The sequence below is a fragment of the Myotis brandtii genome, unplaced genomic scaffold, assembly GCF_000412655.1.
Source record: "Myotis brandtii unplaced genomic scaffold, ASM41265v1 scaffold1170, whole genome shotgun sequence".
NCBI lineage: Eukaryota > Metazoa > Chordata > Mammalia > Chiroptera > Vespertilionidae > Myotis > Myotis brandtii.
In genome coordinates this window covers 236,696-257,155 of record NW_005354050.1, presented here as the reverse complement: position 1 = coordinate 257,155, position 20,460 = coordinate 236,696, and the positions used below count along the sequence as shown (strand labels likewise).

The 20,460-nt window shown below is 46.0% G+C and overlaps 1 protein-coding gene across 5 annotated transcripts in view; it reads left to right on the top strand.

Moving 5' to 3' along the window:
* The window catches only part of MTMR4 (myotubularin related protein 4), a 24,450-nt gene extending 4,707 nt beyond the window's left edge, over positions 1–19,743 (top strand). For 4 of the 5 annotated variants that reach the window (XM_014529864.1, XM_014529856.1, XM_014529868.1 and 1 more), the window contains exons 3-19: positions 1,348–1,437; positions 1,794–1,910; positions 2,430–2,530; positions 4,283–4,443; positions 4,556–4,652; positions 4,848–4,961; positions 5,935–6,131; positions 6,377–6,505; positions 7,026–7,137; positions 7,629–7,824; positions 8,063–8,248; positions 8,325–8,495; positions 8,622–8,776; positions 14,047–15,445; positions 16,775–16,885; positions 17,103–17,191; positions 17,493–19,743. In XM_014529864.1, coding sequence (XP_014385350.1) covers positions 1,348–1,437; positions 1,794–1,910; positions 2,430–2,530; positions 4,283–4,443; positions 4,556–4,652; positions 4,848–4,961; positions 5,935–6,131; positions 6,377–6,505; positions 7,026–7,137; positions 7,629–7,824; positions 8,063–8,248; positions 8,325–8,495; positions 8,622–8,776; positions 14,047–15,445; positions 16,775–16,885; positions 17,103–17,191; positions 17,493–17,670 — 3,603 coding nt within the window. In that variant the 3' untranslated portion in view covers positions 17,671–19,743. The remainder of the gene's footprint in view (positions 1–1,347; positions 1,438–1,793; positions 1,911–2,429; positions 2,531–4,282; positions 4,444–4,555; positions 4,653–4,847; positions 4,962–5,934; positions 6,132–6,376; positions 6,506–7,025; positions 7,138–7,628; positions 7,825–8,062; positions 8,249–8,324; positions 8,496–8,621; positions 8,777–14,046; positions 15,446–16,774; positions 16,886–17,102; positions 17,192–17,492) is intronic. The other variant, XM_014529871.1, reaches the window with a different exon arrangement.
* Positions 19,744–20,460: the final 717 nt, after the last annotated feature.

The window sequence follows — 20,460 nt, the reverse complement described above, 5'->3', positions numbered from 1 at the left end:
CTGCGTGGGCCCGGGGCCCCAGCGCTTGCTGCACCCGCAGCCCCGCCCAGGGCCAGCCCTCGAGATTCTGAATTTCAGCCCATCCCCCTTCTCAAGGATTCTGGCAGGAGAAGGGGGCTATTCTTTTTCTTTCTTGGATTTGCTTTGATCTTCGGGTGTTGGGGGTTGTCGATGCCCGGGGATGGAAATTCTGTGATTCGTGCTGGTCCCGCAGCCACTGCCCTTGACTGCAGATCTCCAGGCCCCGCCCTGCAGGGGTACATCCCTTTCCCTCCGCCTCTCCATCTTGGTCCCACCCGCTGCATTCTTGCTAGGGGCTGTGGGATGTGGCCAGTAGGCTGTCTGGGATTTTAGGGGGCTGGTTGGGGGACACAGGATGTCTGAGCTGTCTCCCTGGCTCCAGTCCCCTCCCCCTTCCACCACTCCTTCCCTCACCTAACACGCCAGTCTTTTCTCCTTGACTGTCCCCCAGACAGCCTCTGTTCTCCATCTTCCCTGACTCTGCAGGCCTCCGTACCTCTGCATCATTTCCAGCCCTCCCCTCCTCCCCTCTGGCTAATGCTCCTTCCCAGCTTCCCCATCTGTCCTCTCAGATGTTCCCACCCTCACCTCCTCACCCCCTGTGGGTGTCTGCCAGGCCTCTCTACCCTGGTTGTCCTTGGGTCTCCCTGTGCCTTCTAGGTGTGTGGATCCCCCCTTTCCCCTCCCTGGTGGTTGGGAGAGGAGTGACTTCTGCTTGCTGTGGGCATCCTCAGGAATTCCCCTCTGATCAGCAGGCAGGGCAGGTGGCTTGGTGGGTGTTGGGGGCTGGTTAGCAGTGTGGGCCTAACTGGAAGATAAGCTCAGCTCCAAGACATATCCTCCTTTTGAAAGCACCCATGACGGCCCTCTAGAGGCACAGCACTGAATCCCCCGGCCCACTCCTCTTTGTCTCCTTCGCCCACCAGGTTGAAGCCTCTGTGGCTTAGGTGCCTGCTTTCCCTCTTGTCTAACCAGCTGCCACACCTGGTTCCTTTTCCTCGGGGCAGCACTTTCCATTCCCACTTCTGTCTTACCTTTACGTTAGTCTTTCTTTTTCTTAGGTTTCTCTCCTCCACTGGGGAAATTTTGGTTCTATAGGAGATCCCTCCTTTGAGGAGAATAGATTCCTAGTTTCTCTTTGGACCTTACTCTTCCCTGAGGCTTACTGCCCCTCTCACCAAGCCAGGCCTCCTTTCCATCCTCTGGAGACCAGAACCTTTATAAGTGTCCATGAGCTGTATGTGGGTTTACTGAGGGGACGGAAGTAGAATGAGGCCTAAGGGGCCAAGTGGAGCTGGTGACTTAGGACTGAGGCCTTCCCCACAGGGTGAGGAGGGGCCCCCCAGCCTGGAGTACATCCACGCCAAGGATCTGTTCCCCCCCAAGGAGCTGGTGAAGGAGGAGGAGAACCTGCAGGTAAGGAGCGGGGGGCCCACGGTGGGGGGAGCTCCCTGCCTGGTTAAAAAATACCCTCCCTCCCCCCAAGTATCTCCAAGGGGATCTAGTACCAGAGTTCTGGCTTCCTGCTCCCCAGTCTCTGAAGGTAAGGCAGTCTGTGGAGTCTGTCTGCATTGCATTATGGAGCCTTTGGCCCCAGGGAAGGCAAGGCAGCTTTCCTGTATAGCTGTTGCCTGGTGCTGTTACTATGGAGAGGACTCTTCTGTCCTGCCTTGGCCCAGCTTTTCTAGAGGGGATCCCACAGGTCAGGGGCTGGAGAGGGGAATGGAAGGGTGACTCAAATCTGGACTGAAGGATGCTCTGCCCCTTGCCAGGTGCCCTTCACAGTGCTGCAGGGTGAGGGAGTGGAGTTCCTGGGCCGGGCAGCCGATGCCCTCATTGCCATCTCCAACTACCGGCTGCATATCAAGTTCAAGGATTCTGTCATCAACGTGAGTACCTGTCTTGTTCTCCCACAACCAAGCCAGAATCCCTGTGAGGTGCAATGTGGAATTGCCCCAATGCTGTACTTGATCACGTCTCCAAGAAGTCGGGGTTCCTTTCTTTTTCCCACTAACTTTTTGTTTTCCTGCCTCATTCTTCCAGCTATAGGTCTTCTGTCTCAGTTATTCTCCCTTCCTCTCTTCTCTCTTTCCCTTATTCTGTTGCTGGCTTTTCTAAGGGGCATAGTGGAATTGTTGGAAGTTTGCCAACTTGCCAGCTATATGTCCTTGGTCAAGTCACCCATCCGAGGCCCAATTGCCTTCTTAATAATATGAGGTGAAAAAACTTGCCTTGCAGGGTTCTTGTGATTATTAATTGGGGTCACATATGTAGAGGACCCAGCACAATTAGCAGGCACTTAATAGGCACTCAGTAAATGTCGGTTTCCTTTCTTCTGTTAATATATCAGCATCTGGGCTGGGGTGGGGGTGAAGAGTGCTGTGGACAGTGGGGATCTGAGCTTTTAGTTTGCCCTTCCTCTAAAGGTCCCCCTCCGGATGATTGACAGTGTGGAGAGCCGTGATATGTTCCAGTTGCACATTGCCTGCAAGGACTCCAAAGTGGTGAGGTGAGAACAATGGGGCCTCACTCAGGTCCTCTCACCCTAGTCTTGCCCTAACCTTTCTGCTGCAGGGTTCCTGTGGAGCAAGAAAGGAAAGGTAGTGCCTCACTTTTACAATTTGAAAAAAAAGGTGAAAACCTTGTCTGGGTTGGGTGGTCAATTTTCTGACCCACAATATCTTGACCTGAAGAAATGGGGATAATACTTAGCTCATGTGGTTGTCATAAGGATTATATGAGGTAATATGTAGGAAAGCACATAGAATGATAACCTTTATTGTTGGTTCATTTATTTGTTCAGACTGTTCTAAGCACTGGAGATACTACAGGGAATAAGTAGACAAAATTTTCTGCTCTCATGGGGCTTATATATATTACAGTGGGGAGATACTAGCAGTGAATAAAATATGTTACGTGTTGCTAAGTGTAAAGGTAAAAAATATAGCAGGGAAAGAGGATATGGAGTGCTATGTGGGTGAAGGTTGTAGCTTTAGACAAAGTGCTTTGGGAGGCTGCACTGAAAAGGTGACATTTGAGTCAAGACCTGAAGAAAGTGACCATGTGGATATTTTGGGGAAGAGTGTGCCAAACAGAGGTAATTGAGTGCAGAAGCCCTGCGGTGAGTTTGTACCTGGCATGTTGAAAGAATGATGAGGAGGTTAGCTTGGCTGGAATGGAGTGCATGTGGGTGAGGGTACTGGGATAGAAGACTTGAGAGGTCAGGGGGGTGCCAGACTGTCATATGACTGACTGCCTTTTACTTTGAGGGAAATGAAAAACCACTAGAGGGTTCTGAGCAAAGGAGTGATGTGATCTGATTAATGTTTTATAGAATCATGCTGGCTGCTATATTGAGAATAGTTGGAAGGGGACAGGGGCAAAAGCAAGGGCAAAAGCTGAAAAACTAGTTAAGCTATTGCAGTTACCCTGGTGAGAGATCATGCTGGCCTGTGTAGGGCGGTAGCTGTACTATTCTCAAAACTGAGAAGCGGTCAGATTTTTTAAGGCAAAGATGACAGGACTTGCTTACAGATTGGATATGTGAAAAAGGAGTCTGGGATGACTCCAAGGATTATTAAAAGAATGCCCAGTTTAGAGCCTGCCATGTGCTCAGTCTGTAGGGATTCAGGAGGAGAATCCACATTGCCCTTCCCTTCAAGGAGGTTAAAGTCTAGTTCTGAGGAAGATTTGACATGTGGCAGTATGCTGTGGAAAAAATTGCTGTTTCATACTCCTAGCACATTAAGAATAAGAAAGGAAGAGTCTGTGGAGTGGAGTAGGCTGGGAAGGTCTCAAGGAAGAGTTAGGACTGGAACTATCTTCAAAGTATCAGTAGGATGTGGCTAGGCTGAGGGAAGACATTATCGAGCAGAAGTGGAAAAAAAACCAAGGAGACAGGAATAGTATGAGCAAGACCTTCTGCCTGAAGCAGAAGGTTCATGTTAAGGAGTCATGAGAGAGAACACAAAGAGTAGCAACTTTCAGGGCCATGTGAGAGCCTTTAGATTTGAAATGAGCAATGGTGGGGCCCTATTAGAGGAGACAGATGTGTCTCAAGGACAAGAGTTCTTGGGAAAAGAATTGTCACAAAGACAACTTCTCTTGGGTGTTGGTTAGGGTCCTTGCTCCTCCCCAGGGTCTCTGTTACTGCCTGCTTTGCAGCCTCCTCTCCCCACAGCTTTCCTGTGGCCGTTTTTGACCCTTTTGGCCCCATTGCACACCTGCCTCTTGCCTCACTCTGTGGATTCTTGCCTGGCAGGTGCCACTTCTCCACTTTCAAGCAGTGCCAAGAGTGGCTGTCACGGCTAAGCCGGGCCACAGCGAGACCTGCCAAGCCTGAGGACCTCTTTGCCTTTGCCTACCACGCCTGGTGCCTGGGGCTGACTGAGGAGGATCAGCATACCCACTTGTGTCAGCCAGGTCAGGCCAGGCTGTTTTCTTTGTGGGGTTTCTTATCTCTTGGTTCTCATCCCTCCCCCATCGCTGGACATGGTGCTCTTGGATGCTGACAGATGTGGGGGCTGTGTTGCAGGAGAACACATACGATGTCGGCAGGAGGCTGAGCTGGTGAGGATGGGCTTTGACCTGCAGAATGTCTGGAGAGTCTCTCACATCAACAGCAACTACAAGTGAGAGGGCAGGGGATGGGGAACCAAACACCATTCCAGACCCAGGCCCCTTGCACATATGATGAAGCATGGTGGGCATAGCTTCCCTGGCTCTGTGGGGAGAAGGGCTCCCCGTCCCTTTTCCTACAAAGCCAGCCCTGGGGGTTATTACCTGTCTTAGATCAAGCTTGGTGACCCCATCTGGTCTCTCCTCAGATTGTGCCCAAGTTATCCCCAGAAGCTGCTGGTTCCTGTGTGGATCACAGATAAGGAGCTGGAGAATGTAGCTTCCTTCCGCTCGTGGAAGCGGATCCCCGTGGTTGTGTACAGGTGAGGCAATGGGGGCTGCAAATAGGACGTTTTTTATGCAATAAGGAAGGAATCAAAAGTGGCGGTTTGCAGCAGTGTGGTTGACTGAGAATTGACACCCTGCAAGGAAGGGGCTATGAACTAATTTAAAACAAAAACTGTCTCAGTTTCTTCTCTCCTAAGGCTGAGGCTTTCGGAGAATTTATTCAGTTTCATTTTTTTTGAGGATGTGTGTGTATGTATAAAATACTGCATTAGAACAGGGGTTGGCAAAATGGCCTGTGAACCAAATCCGGCTTGGAGCCTGTTTCATGTGCAGCCTGTGAGCTATGAATTGTTTTTACATTTTTAAATGATTATTAAAAACAAAAACAGCCCTAGCTGGTTTGGCTCAGCGGATACTGTCAGCCTGCGGACGGAAGGGTCCCAGGTTTGAGTCTGGTCAAAGTAGGGGACGTGCAGGAGGCAGCCAATCAATGATTCTCTCTCATCATTGATGTTTCTATCTCTCTTTCCCTCTCCCTTCCTCTCTGAAATCAATAAAGATATATTTAAAAAAACAAAAAGAAGAATTTGTGACAGAGACGGGCTGTGACCTGCAAAGCTGAAAATTTATTGTCTGGTTCTTTACCGAAAAAGTTTGCCGACCCCTGACTAGAACATTGTAGCTAAATAGAGTGAGACGACAGGTGTTGAGGTATGGAGTTGTTCATGCTCTGGGCTCAGGCTTGTTCTCCTGCTGGGTGTCTGTACCTGGAGCAGGTGCTGTGCAGGTTTGATGAGTCAAGGTCACCCCGGGAATATAGAGCCCATTTGAAAAATGTATGTGATAGTGCTTTGTAAACTATAAAGCCCTCTAGGGGCTTTTGGTTGCTATTTTCATGGCCTGTATGAACTAGTAGCTTCTGCTGGCTTTGGAGATCTTGGTCTGTCCCCCGGAGTCTCAGGGGGCTATGAATGCCAAGGGCATGATGGTTTTTTTCTGCTCTGTCAGACACCTACGCAATGGGGCTGCCATCGCCCGCTGCAGCCAGCCGGAGATCAGCTGGTGGGGCTGGCGCAATGCTGACGATGAGTACCTGGTCACATCCATCGCTAAAGCCTGTGCCCTCGATCCAGGGACAAGAGCCACTGGGGGCTCCCTCGGCACTGGGAATAGTGATGCCAGCGAGGCATGTGACACTGACTTCGGTAAGGTGTGGGTGGTGCTGGCCCTCTGGAGAGCAGGCCCCCACTTGGCCTCATTGGCTTCCAGGGAGTCCTCAGTGAGAAGATGGGAAGAAGATGATAATACGCAGGGTGCCTGGTCCCTGCCTTTTGAGAGGCTGTGGGGTGAGAGGGGTTCCAAGTGGTATATTCTTTTGAAAGGGTGTGCCCCAGTGTAGGGTGAGGCTGGGTGGCTGGCTGACCCAGGGTCTTCCCTGATGTGTTTTTAGATTCCTCCTTGACTGCATGCTCTGGAGTGGAGAGCACAGCGGCCCCCCAGAAGCTACTGATTCTGGATGCTCGGTCCTACACTGCGGCAGTGGCTAACCGGGCTAAGGGTGGAGGTTGCGAATGCGAAGGTATTGCTGTTCTCCCAGTGTCTGCAGCCAGCCTGTGCTCAGGGTGGTCTTGGTGAGGAGGGGGCAGGGGCCCACTGTGTAAAAGATGCCAAACAAACCTGGCTTGGAATCAGGACTCTGCCACTTATTAGCTGTAACTATGCTTTAGTTCCTTAATCTAAGTTTTATTTTCTTCTCTGTAAAATGGGGATGATGCATACCTTGCAAAGTTGTTGGATGATTAGAGGTTACATCATAAAATTGCTGGCACAGAGCAACTACTATTTATTGAGAATTTACTCTACATTGTCATTACTAGTAATACTATGGCTATCATTTGTCATTAATATTATTACTACTATTAGTCTTTTGCATCTGAGTATTCAGAGATAAAAGGGTGATTGAGATTTCCAGAGTATATTTAGTCCCATCCTGGAGTGTTCGCCCTGCTGTGGAAGCTTTGCTCACTGGACTGCCCTTGTCCTGCATGCTGTTTCCAGGACATGCCATTATGCTCCACTCTCCTCTTTCATGCCTACAGAGTACTATCCCAACTGTGAGGTCGTGTTCATGGGAATGGCCAACATCCATGCCATCCGGAACAGCTTCCAGTACCTCCGCGCTGTGTGTAGCCAGATGCCAGACCCCAGCAAGTAGGTGTTCCCTGCTTTGATTCCATCCTTCCTCTCATCTCATCCCCTACCCAGTATTTCTTGTTATTGGAAGATTAGATGGGATATGGGAAGTGTGCAGGTGCAGGAGACCTGAGGGCCTGGGTGCAGTGAGCCACTTCCAAGAATACTTCTAGTTCTCAGCCAACACTCTGGCACGGCCACAGGACATTGGGTTCCTTTTGTTTGAGTCAGTTGTCTATTTAAAGAACACAGAGAACTGGGGACAGAAAGTGGCTAAATGTGCATGTGATGCTGCCTAGTTCCACTACTGATCCTCAGAGTCTCTTGTTCGCCTCAGGTCCTGTCTTCCCTACCTTCCTGCTTGATAACCCTTGGAAGAACGGTCATCAGCTGGGCTCTTGCTTCAGCCCTCACTGGGGACTTTGTTAGGTGTGGCTGGCCATGGTGGTGGAAAGACTGTTGTAGCCTCAGTGCTGTTAGTGACAGACTTGATTTCTGCTCTTGTGTAGCTGGTTGTCAGCACTGGAGAGCACCAAATGGTTGCAGCACTTGTCGGTGATGCTAAAGGCAGCTGTGCTCGTGGCTAATACAGTAGACCGGGAAGGCCGGCCTGTGCTGGTGCACTGCTCAGATGGCTGGGATCGGACGCCACAGATCGTAGCCCTGGCCAAAATACTACTGGACCCATATTACAGGACATTGGAGGTATTGAGAGGGGTTGGGTGGGAAAGGACAAGAGGGGAAGGGGGGGGGGGGCTGGGGAGGTGTTTGGCCCTCTGCATCTATCGAGGATTTTTAGTAGAGGTCATTGGAGCTTTGAGTCCTCTTCTAGGTTCATTCCTGTTCTCTAAAGCTGCCAGCTTCTTGCTTTGGGCAGCCCCTTGGAAGCATCACACTAGCCTTTTCACAGAGGCCCTGTGCTTGAACTCTGTCTTCTTTGCAGGGCTTCCAAGTATTAGTAGAGTCTGACTGGCTGGATTTTGGACACAAGTTTGGAGATCGCTGCGGCCACCAGGAGAATGCAGAGGACCAAAATGAACAGTGTCCTGTGTTCCTCCAGTGGCTTGATTCTGTTCATCAGCTGCTCAAGCAGTTCCCCTGCCTGTTTGAGTTTAACGAAGCATTCCTGGTAAGATCTAAAGCCTGTGACGAGGGTGGGGGATGGCAGCCGAGGCCCCCAGGTGCAAGCTGTCTTGGCCCCCTAGGTCAAACTGGTGCAGCACACATACTCCTGCCTCTACGGCACGTTCCTGGCCAACAACCCCTGTGAACGAGAAAAGCGTAACATCTACAAGCGAACCTGCTCTGTGTGGGCCCTCCTGCGAGCCGGCAATAAGAACTTTCATAACTTTCTCTACACACCTGGCTCAGACATGGTAAGCCTGAACCCTCGTCCTATAGGTGCTGCTTTGAGACCTGTAGGGAGAATAGGCTGAGTCAGTGGGGAGGATGTAAGGCCCTGGAACATCTCACAAAGCACTAGCATGGGCCTTCTTCCCTAGGTCCTGCATCCCGTTTGTCACGTCCGGGCCCTGCACCTCTGGACAGCTGTTTACTTGCCAGCATCATCTCCATGCACACTCGGGGAGGAGAACATGGATCTTTACCTTTCCCCAGTGGCTCAGAGCCAGGAGTTCTCTGGTCGCTCTCTGGACAGGTAAGATTGCCCTTCTTACTCTCTCTTCTCTTTACTAGAAGGCAATAATTGCTTTGTGTCTTGCCTAAATGTTGTTCTTTCTCTTTTTTTAAATTATAGTTTACGTTCAATATTATTTTGTATTAGTCTTTTTTTTTATTTGTTTGCTTGTTTTGTTAATCCTCACCTGAGGATCTTTTTCTATTGATTTTTAGGGAGAGTGGAAGAGAGAGGGAAAGACAGAGAGAAACATTGATGTGAGAGAAACACATCAATTGGTTGCTTCCTGCACGAGCCCTGACCAGGGCCCGGGCCGAGGAACCTGCAACCACGGTATGTGCCCTTGACTGGAATTGAACCCGGGACACATTGGTCCACAGCCTGATGCTCTATCCACTGAGCCAAACCGGCTAGGGCAGTGGTCGGCAAACTCATTAGTCAACAGAGCCAAATATCAACAGTACAACGATTGCAATTTCTTTTGAGAGCCAAATTTTTTAAACTTAAACTATATAGGTAGGTACATTGTTATTAACTTAATTAGGGTACTCCTAAGGCTTAGGAAGAACCGCACTCAAGGGGCCAAAGAGCCACATGTGGCTCGCGAGCCACAGTTTGCCGAGCATGGGGCTAGGGTTGTATTAGTCTTTTTTAAAAAAATGAGATCTCTAAAAGCAACTTCCTGAGTTGGGTGAAGGAGAAACTTGGCCAGGACTTGTATCTAGCCTGGAGCTAGATACACTGTGTGCATTTTCAAGGTCCTCCCTTAAGATAAGACTGGTTGTCTTCTTTCCTGGAACTCCTATCACCTTGTGTGACATACCCAAGCAGGGAGGAGAACAAGACAGGAAGGTCTATTTTGGAAGGTTTGTGGGAATGGTCTTCGGTTCACTCATAGAAGGCGAGGGGAGCTTGTTATTTTAGTAATAACCTTTGCTGTGTCCGACATTAGCTTCCAGAAGCATCTAACTCTCAGGGAACAGGCTCCCAGAAGGGGGATGGATGGCCTTCACATTACTTTCTCAGAACAAGGCCAGAATTAAAAGGGAGACATAAAAATTAAAATTACCTTTTTGTTGAGTATTTTGGGGGAAGTAGAATGGAGGTTGGTTAAATTATGAGTGATATATATCCCTTATTTAAAGGAAAAAGTCAAATAATATAAAAGTAGAAAATAAACGTCCTCTCGTCCCGATCCTTGTCCCCACAGGTGTCCACTGCTAACACTTTGGTGCATGTCTTTCCAGTTGTTTACATAGATATGTCCACACTCACACTGTCATATAGAAACATTTTTTTAAAATACAAAAATAGTCTTAGCTGGTTTGGCTCAGTGGATAGAGCATCAGCCTGCGTACTGAAGTGTCCCGGGTTCGATTCTGGTCAAGGGCACATGCCTGGGTTGTTGGCTCAATCCCCAGTTGGGTGCATGCAGGAGGCAGCCGATTGATGATTATCTCTCACTGATGTTTCTATCTCTCTCCCTCTCTCTTCCTCTCTAAAATGAATAAAAATATTTAAAAAAATAAATAAATACAAAAACAGAATTGTATTTTGCATGCTGTTCTGCAAATTGTTTTTCCCACTTTGTGCTAGACTACCACCCCATGATAATATAAAACTGCTTTATTGTTTTGAGTGGCTGCATAATAGTTTAAGGCTAGAGTATATTACAGTTTATATAACCAGTTTTCTGTTGGTTATTTTGGTAATTTCCATTTTTTGTCATTATAGGGAATGTTTTTGTTAACATCCTTATATGTATCTTTTTTAAAAAATTGTGGTAAAATACACATAATATTTAACATTAAACCCTTTTTAATTTTTTTTGGTATGTATTTATTTCAAAAGAGAAAGGGAGAGGGAGAGAAACATCAATGCTGAGAATCATTGATCGACTGCCTCCTGCACGCCCCCTACTGGCGATCGAACCTGCAACCCAGGCATGTGCCCTGACTGGGAATCAAATCATGACCTCCTGGTTTATAGGTCGATACTCAATCACTGAGCCACACTGACCGGGCCAAAACTATTTTTAAGTGTACAGTTAGTAGTGTTACCTTATATGTATACCTTTGTATTTGTGCTAGTATTTCTGCCAGGTAAATTCCTGGAAATGAAAATGATGGGTTCAAAGGAATGTACATTTCAAATTTTGATCTTTGTATACTGGCAGAAAGTTTTAAAATTAAAATATAACTTACATAAGTGGCTGAATATTATAAAGGAAAACAAAAAGGCCAACCTCCTAAATTACTGGTTTTAGAAATTTTGGAGCTGAGTCCATCAGGAGCCCATGGGTAGGTTTCAGGAATTCTGTGATTTTTCTCCTTCCCCAAACTATGTAGAATGTGGGTATCGGTTTATAAGTTTACTTTTCTAGAGAGAGGGGCCATAACTTTTTATCAAATTCTCAATAAGTTCTGTGACCTATTGAATAATTATTGCCTTAAAATCAATACAAATTTTTGCATCAATAAATGTTGTTTTAATACCTACAAGTTGCCTGGTACTATACTAGGTTTTATGGGCTATACCAAAGAAATAGAAACCATTAACCCTATTTAAGATATTTTAAAAAGCTGTAAGATAAGACATAAGACAATTGGAGAATGACTCTAAGTCAGCATCTAAGCAAATAAGAATGTATAATTCAAAGCTGTTAGAGAAATGAGAAGTAAGAAAAAGGTCATTTGATGACTATGTACTCAGAGAACTCATGGAAGACTAGGCAAGAACCATGGCTCTTTTGTACTGTAATATCTGGCTCAGGGCCTGGCACATAATAGGTGCTCTAGTAAATGCTTAAATGAACAAACAAATGAATGGAGTAAAGGGAGTTGTGAGCTTGGTAGCAAGGTTAGTGGAGAGGGTCCAAAGGAATTGGATACATGAGAGAGTTTTATAAAAAAAGAAGCAGCTCTCTGGAGCTGGCAGGGGTTGGGAAGGGGCTATTTTGAGGAATAAAAATAAATATACGATAGTTAATTGAGGGCTTTGAACATTACACTGAGGAGTTTATTTTGATTCCCTTGTCAATAGTAAATCGCTGTAGGAAGTCATTATGACCTGGTGACACTGGGATTTTGGGAGAACTAGTCACTGAGCCTGGCAGTTGGAGGCCCAGAGACCAGCTAGCACTGTTGTAATTTAGATGTAAGAGGAAGAATCCTGGGAATATATAAGAATTAAATTAAAAGACACTGTAGAGAAGTCATTAGCAGGCTATGGAGTTGCTAAGTCCCTGAGTTTAGAAACCAGGAGGATATCAGTACCACCTATAGACATTGTAAAGTTGAGGAGTCTATTCTGGGAGGAAGAGGAGATATAGGCAGGTTGGGATTGAAATATTAGTTGACAGTAAAGAGGTGCAGTAGGAATTCAAGGTAGAGAGTTGGATTTTTGAAGAATAAGTGGTATAAAGGTTTTAAAGGAAACAGTTTCTCTAAAAGCTGACCTGATGTACCTTTGGTTCTACCATTTCCTAGATCAAAAATGTCTTGGCCTCTTTCCTCTTCTTCCATTAAAGTCCAGCACATTCTTCTGTCCCCAGCTGAAATCCTACCCTCTGTGTGTAGCCTTCCCTGACCACCTTAGCTGGATATGAGTTCTCTCATTGTTCCAAACTTCTCAGGCATTATTGTCTCTACCAGCATTATTTTATTAAGCCTTTGGTGCACATAGGAATTAAGCTGTTGATATTGTTGAATCTGGGTAAAATACATGGGAGTTACTTATATTCTTTTGACAACTTTACTTCTGTTGCATATTTGAAAGTTTCCATTAAGAAAAACCAAACACTAAAGAGTTGCCAAGTTGGGATTCAAGCCCTGCTATGGGACTTGGAGACTGTAATCATAACCATTGCTATCACCTTGCTGGAATTTCATGGCACAGAAAAAATCAAAATTGATTACAAAAGTAAAATCAAACACAAACATACCTTTAAAACATAATAAGTTTCAAAAACCAAACACTTAGAAAACTCGAGCTATATTGTAATTCTACCTTCAGGAGATTTTTCTATATGGGCTGGTCTGAGGTATCTGAAAATTGGAGCCCAGTGATGTCTCGGCTGTGCCCTGGCAAATTGTTCTGAAGTTTTAGTTGCTCTAAGGACTTTTGAACTGTCTTAAAAATCAGGGAGCTCATTCTTGAAAATGTTACACATCTGGCATGCACAAATGCCTTGTAACTTTCTGAATGCTGTGTACTAGAAGTTTCCATGGTGACTTGGGACTCAGGAGAACACTGCTGCTTAATTGTTGTAAAAAGCTGTGTTGGTTACTACTGTGAAAGAGGGAATATATGCCCAGGGACCGCTAAGGCAGAATGACCGGTCACTATGATGCGCACTGACCACCAGGGGGCAGGCGTTTAATGCAGGAGCTGCCCCCTGGTGGTCAGTGTGCTCCCACAGTGGGAGTGCCACTCAGCCAGAAGCTGGGCTCACTGAGCCGAGCTCATGGCTGGTGAGCGCAGCAGCGGTGTTGGGAGCCAAGTGGTAAGGAGCCAGCAGGTGGGCAGTAAGGAGCGAGCAGGTGGGTGGTAAAGAGCGGTGAGCCAAGCGGTATGGAGTGAGCGGGGGGTGGTTAGGAGTGAGCAGGTGGGCAGTTAAGAGTGAGGGGTCCCAGATTGTGAGAGGGCGCAGGCCAGGCTGAGGGACACTGCCTCCCCCGCCCCCTGTGCACGAATTTCGTGCACCAGGCCTCTAGTTTATAAAAAGAAAAGTTGTAAAAATGAGTTGTAAGTGTAGTCTTAATCATTTGTGGTTGGTTGCCTATATTTTGAATCAGCACCTCTATAAGTTATAATTTATTATCATTTTATAGAGGAGGAAACCAAGTGTCTGAGGGGTTAAATACCTTACTTATATAGCTACTAAGTGTCAGAACCAATATTGTCTAGCTCCAAAACCCATCTTTCTGTCTTACCATATGTGATAGAGGCAGTTGGACATTAGGTTTGGGCTCAGGTGTAGTCCTGGCTGGAATAGTAGCTTTAGAAGGCATCAGCCTAGAAGGCTAAGTTAAAACCATGGGAGTGGTTGAGATTGCCCAGGGAGATTGTGTAGGGTGAGGACTGATGAAAGCTTGGGACAGGGTTCTTGAAGACAGGGTTCTTGTACTTTTTTGCAGAGTACACTTTTTGTAGTGAACATTGGTTATCTGTAATGTTAGATGCCATTATTTCTTGTGAACTCTGGCTTTGATGTTGCTTTGATGATCTGATTCTGTATATTGGAGGTGGCTCCCATTTCATGACCTGGTGGCATTGTGTTGTCATTCCAGATTACCTAAAACCAGATCTATGGATGATCTTCTGTCTGCCTGTGACACAAGCAGCCCTCTGACGCGCACATCCAGTGACCCTAACCTGAATAACCATTGTCAGGAGACCAGAGCAGGCCTGGAGCCCTGGCATAGCAATCCTGAGGGATCAGAGACAGCCTTCGTGGAATCTGGGGTAGGAGGTCCTCAGCAGACTGTAGGAGAAATGGGTCTTCCCTCACCTCTGCCCAGCAGCCAGAAAGACTACTTGAGCAATAAACCTTTCAAGAGTCACAAAAGCTGTTCTCCAAGTTACAAACTGCTCAGTGCCACAGTGCCCCAGGAAATGAAGAGCAACTCCTCTGATCCTGAGATTAAAGTCCTGGAAGAGACCAAGGCATCAGCTCCAGACCCTCCTGCCCAGGAGGTGCTGTGTAGGACTTTAGATGGCACAGAGGAGCCACCTGAACATTTCCCTGAAAAAGAAGCTGTTAGTGCACTCTCTAAAGTAATTTCCAACAAGTGTGATAGAATTTGTGATTTTCCTGAGTCTTCCCAGGACTCCCTTACAGGTGCCCCCCAACAGGCCCAGCTAGGCTCTGTGCTAGGTGTACCCTCCAGATCTGCTCCAGATCACAGTCTGGGCATCCTTTGCAACCCACCGAGTGCTACCTGCCAAACTCCTCCGGACCCAAGCACTGACTTTCTCAACCAAGATCCCCCAGAGTCTGTGGCAAGTATCTCCCACCAGGAACAGCCCAGTTCTGTGCCAGATCTGATTGATGGGGAGGAAGACACTGACAAAAAAGGGAATAATAGGAATGGGCAGTTATTGGAAAATCCTCGCTTTGGGAAAGTGCCATTGGATTTGGCTCGAAAGCCAATTTCTCAGAGCCAGATCAGTGAGTTCTCCTTTTTAGGGTCCAACTGGGACAGTTTCCAAGGGATGGTGACTTCATTCCCAAGTGGGGAGACCACTCCTCGGCGGCTGCTTTCCTATGGTTGTTGTAGCAAGAGGTCGAGCAGTAAGCAGATGCGGCCCATAGGGCCCTGCTTTGGGGGCCAATGGGTTCAGAGAGAAGGGGTGAAGTCACCTCTCTGTTCTAGTCATTCCAATGGACACTGTACTGGTCCAGGAGGAAAAAACCGGATATGGTTGTCCGGTCACCCAAAGCAGGTCTCCAACACAAAGCCTGTTCCACTGAGCTGCCCTTCTCCAGTGCCTCCTCTCTATCTGGATGATGATGGACTCCCCTTTCCCACGGATGTGATCCAGCATAGACTACGGCAAATTGAAGCAGTGTACAAGCAAGAGGTGGAGCAGCTACGTCGACAGGTGCGGGAACTGCAAATGAGACTGGATATCCGTCACTGCTGTGCCCCTCCAGCAGAACCTCCCATGGATTATGAGGATGATTTTGTAAGTATTCACCTACTGCCACCCATCCATTCATTTATTCTGTCCATTAGCCTTCCATTCAACATTCATTCATGGGTACTTGCTGTGTGCCACTGTGTAAGGTGGTTGGGCTATAAGATGAAAGACATAGAACCTTCTCTCAAGGAGCTCACAGTCTATTGGAAGAGACAAACAATTAGAATGATTATTTCTTAATACTATTTGAGGGAAGCATCAGGTATTGGGGCCTGGGGTAGAGTGAAAGGTCAGGGAAAGCATTCCTGAGAAGATAATGCTTAGCTGAGTACTGGAAAATGTGTCATATGTAGCTTGGTAGACAGTGAAAAGGAAATAACCATTTGTAGAAGCATGGAGGCAATAGGTATTCCAACAGTATGGCTTGAACAAATGGGTTGTGTGTGTGTGTGTGTACATGTATACTTGTGCTAGAATGGCAAGGGAGGCAGTTGGGTAGTGCGGTGGGAGGTGATATTGGGGAAGTAGACAGGGATCGGAAAGGTCAGTTTGAGTTCCCTTATTGTTTGGATTTTACCTTCAAGGTAATAATATTTTTGACCAGTGAGTAATGTGATCAGATTTGTATTTTAAGAATACTACTCTAGGGGAGGGTGGTGGTAAGGGGGAGAGATCAACCAAAGGACTTGTATGCATGCATATAAGCCTAACCAATGGACACAGACAACAGGGGTGAGGGCATGAGTGGGGGTGTGTGTGTGGGGGGGGCAATGGGGCGATAAGGACACATGTAATAGCTTAATCAATAAAGAAAAAAAATAAAAAATTATTACAGAAAAAGACAAAAAAAAAAAAAAAGACTACTACTCTAGCAATAGTGTATTAAATGGAGGAGGCAATTGAAACTCAGTTTGGGAGGCTGGTTAGGATGTTTCAGAATAATCCAGGTGAGAAATGAGGACCATTTAGGTTTTGCTGTGTTGGGGGAGGCCTCAGATTCTGGCACAACAGTCCCTGGGGAGCTTCTAGGAGTCAGCTTCTTGCCCATAATATCTTGTCATCTACACAGGCACTTTACTTCCTCCTGTTAAGACATTCCGTCTTCATTGCTACCTACTTGTTGGGATGGGATGGGCAGGGCCAACAACTTCTTAACATTCAGGGTGATGATTTAGAACAGGAGTCAGCAAACTTTTTTGGTCAAGGGCCAGATAGCAAATGCTTTAGGCTTTGTGGGACACATAGTCTCCTTTGCCGCTACTTGGCAGAAGCAGCCGAAGACACACATGTAATGCACTTAGAACAGCATGTGATACATAATAATAAATATTAGAGATGATGAAGATAATGTTGATGCCTTTGCCTTTTCTTCAGACATGTTTGAAGGAGTCGGATGGAAGTGATACAGAAGATTTCGGCTCTGATCACAGTGAAGACTGCCTTTCAGAAGCAAGCTGGGAACCTGTTGATAAGAAAGAGACTGAGGTATGTCCTTGCAAATATGGGTCCTTATGCAAGCCAATGTGTTTTCACATTTCTCAGAGATGAGTGATGTGCTGTAGACTGTCTTCTTTTTAGGTGAATAGTGGCCAACTATAAAGACAGGCCTTGTCCTTTCCTCCTGGGACACTCTCCTTGTTGCAGTGTTGTTGTTCTGCTTTGTTGACAAGGACCTGGAATTTTTTCTTGTCCTTTCTGTTAGGTGACTCGCTGGGTTCCAGACCATATGGCATCACATTGCTATAACTGTGACTGTGAATTCTGGTTGGCCAAACGAAGACACCATTGCAGGTAAGGTGTTTTATATGATTTGATATGGCTCGAAGAAGTGAGGTACACATATATGAATGAAATTGAATTAATCTGAAAATGGAGACATCTTTATAGGAACTATTTTTGCTTGTTTTCAACGTTTCTCTTTATTTACTCATGTAATGCCTTTTAGAGTATCATTCATTCTCAATGTATTGGCATTTATTTTATTTAAAAAATGTTTCAATTACAGTTTGCATTCAGTATTATTTTGTATTAGTTTCAGATGTTCAGCATAGTGGCATTTCTGATGAACTCTTTCCTCCTTGTGCTTTGGCAGAAATTGTGGGAATGTATTTTGTGCCGGTTGCTGCCACCTGAAGTTGCCCATTCCTGATCAGCAACTCTATGACCCAGTTCTCGTCTGTAACTCATGTTACGAACATATCCAAGTATCTCGTGCCAGGGAACTGATGAGCCAACATCTGAAGAAACCCATTGCTACAGCTTCCAGTTGAATGCCAGAGATGACCTATCCAATTATAGCAGGTTGGAAGGGAGAATCTGCTTCTGGTATAGTTTTGAAGGTTCCTTGGTGTGGCTCATGAAATCAGAGTTCAAAGATACCATCTTGAGAAATCCTTGGTATCATGAGACTGGAGCAGAGGAATTCCAATTTGACAGGAGGTCCTCTACTACGGGTGAGACCCTCACCGTGGGGTAATGGTCCTGACCCAGACCCAGAGTCTGGAATCTTAATGTTGAGTTGGTGACTCCAGCTTCTTTCTCCTGGGAGTCACAAGATAATGATTTCATTGATACTGCCTGGTAATGTGTGCCCCAAACAGCAATAGAAAGGCATATGTATAACCAAACTCCAAGTGATAACCAGATCCATCTCTCCTCCACCTTGAAATAAAGCAGATTATAGTATATAAAATAGGAATTCCTATCCTATTTGAAATGAACTATATCCTGTACCTCTGTGCTCTGTGTCTGTGCATGAAGGCTCAGTCTTTAGAGGCACTTCCTCTAGTTGCATTAGTTCTGTCTTTCTGTGGAGTTTGGTTTTAAGACTGGTTCAGCAAGTGGAGGTTTTGCTGTATTTTTCACTTGGCTCATCGGCCAGCATCAGTGAATATTCAGTTTAGGGGGACAGTTCTAGGGAGTGAGACATTTTTGGGAGCAGAAAAAACTCTGCTGATGTTCAGTCCTGGCAAAAGTCAGTTATTTTGAGCTATAAAGGCAGTCATCTGTGTCATTCAGTGATGGCTCTTGAGGTATGCACTGTGAAGAATGAGAAGGGAAACGCATAAATTATCCTTGTGAAATATTTGCTGATTGTGCCCTGCCCTTTGCGCCTGACTTTTCCTAGTTGTCCTGGTGCTAACACAGGAGTTACACCTTGATCCTCTCCTGGCATGAAAATAAAACCATGGTGTTTTTTTTTTGTTGTTGTTGTTGTTCCATTGCCCACTTTCCTCATGTTGTCTTTCCCTTGGCTGCTGCCTCCTCTGGGTCACACTGCTTCTTATCCTGAACACTTGACACCTTGAGGGTAGAATTTAGTGTTTGGTTTTTACCTCCTAGAATATGCTGTTTGGTATGTGAGGGTTTCAGTACAAATGCTGCTGTTTATTTCTGTGCACTTAACAATGGAACCCAAACAGAAGAGAATAAAGCCTTGATACCAAAATTGGGAGAGAAAATGTGTCCATTTGGACCAAACCTTGTTTTATTTTTTTTTCATTTTTTTTTCATATTAATATGTACCAGTGGCACTTAACCAAAAGATACAGTGATATAGCCATGTACTGTGGGTGAGACAGATACAGTTTTCTTAACCTATAACAAAATCACTAGAAGTTCCTTTATACATGTTTCTTAATTTGTTGGTGTATAAAAGGTAAATTACACTTAGGCTTATCCTGTTTTAAAACTACTATGGTAGCTGTCTGCTACTTTCATGTTGCTTCCTAGAAAAAAGATTTTTTTATTTGAAAAAAAATTGAACAAGAATCATATTTGTCCTGACCTTTTCTTCAATCCTACAGAGAAGCATCTGTGCTTTTATACTTGCCGTGGATGTAACCTAAAAAGTTTTGGCGTATTTAGGTCAACCTAGCAGAACTCTTTTTGGTTTAAATGAAGTTGAATAATGGAGATTTTGTGTCTGGGAAATTCCTGAGATCATTGAAAAAGTAACAAACTATCCCTTGTCTCTGACACATAAAATTCTTCTAAGCATTTTCGCAATCATTACAACTTAACTGCCAGTTGTGAGTGGCTTTTTAATTAACTTGATTTTCATTGCACATGGGGAGTAAAATTAGTAACCTTTGCGGGGACTGTATCTGTCTCTTTTGTATGGCTATTTTGAGGGACTATCCCATCAGTGAACATACTGCATGGCCTTGGGGAGAGACTCTGGGCTCTCAGCTCAGATGTGTTCATCACATACTCCTTTCAGAGCTCTTGTGGGTGTAAGTGACATGACGTGGCCAAAAATCCAAACTGTGCAGTTGCGTTGTGACAAACATGCAATGTGCTGTAAAAACTCAATACAATTTAAATAAAATCTCTATATTAGTGCTGCTTTGTTGGATCTTTTTATTCATTTTAACTTCTAAGAAAACCTAATGCACACTCATTTTTTCTTTGATCATGAGAAAGGACTGAAACGTTACACCCCCGTCCAACATTTTCCACTTTTTTATGGACTTTTCTTTTTTCAGTTACATTCTTACTTATCGACCTAGGGAGTTACCTGATTGATACAGTAGAATTCTATCCCATCTCATGAGGTTCACTTCTCTAAGGTCTAGAATTTCACCCGCTGGTTGATCGGGAGCACAGGATTGTGCCGATATTCCCCGCCGCCTCAGTTCCCCTCCCACCTTGAGGAGACTGTCCTGGGCACAATCTTGGCTTCCAAGTGTGTATTGAAAAGCACATAAAATGCTATCTAAACGGCGACTTTGTTTCCTCAGGATACCAGCCCACCGTCGCCATTTTTAGTTGTGGAGAGCTGAGCCATTCCATTGCCATAGTCCTGAGATGACAGAATGAGGCCCTTTGTTCTCGGGAACGGTTGCCTTCCTGTGGCCAAGCGCACACTTGCCGCATCCCACCTCCCCGCAGGGCACGCCGGCCCAGCCCGGCGGTGAGGACGCGAACCCCGGTGTTCCACGCGGGTCACTGGGCTCGTTTCCTCGCGGGCTTCACCCTACCTGGTGGGCAGCCACCCCAGCTCGAGGGAATGTGACTTTCTCCCGTCGTGTCCCACGCGTGGGCACTGGGCCCGGGCG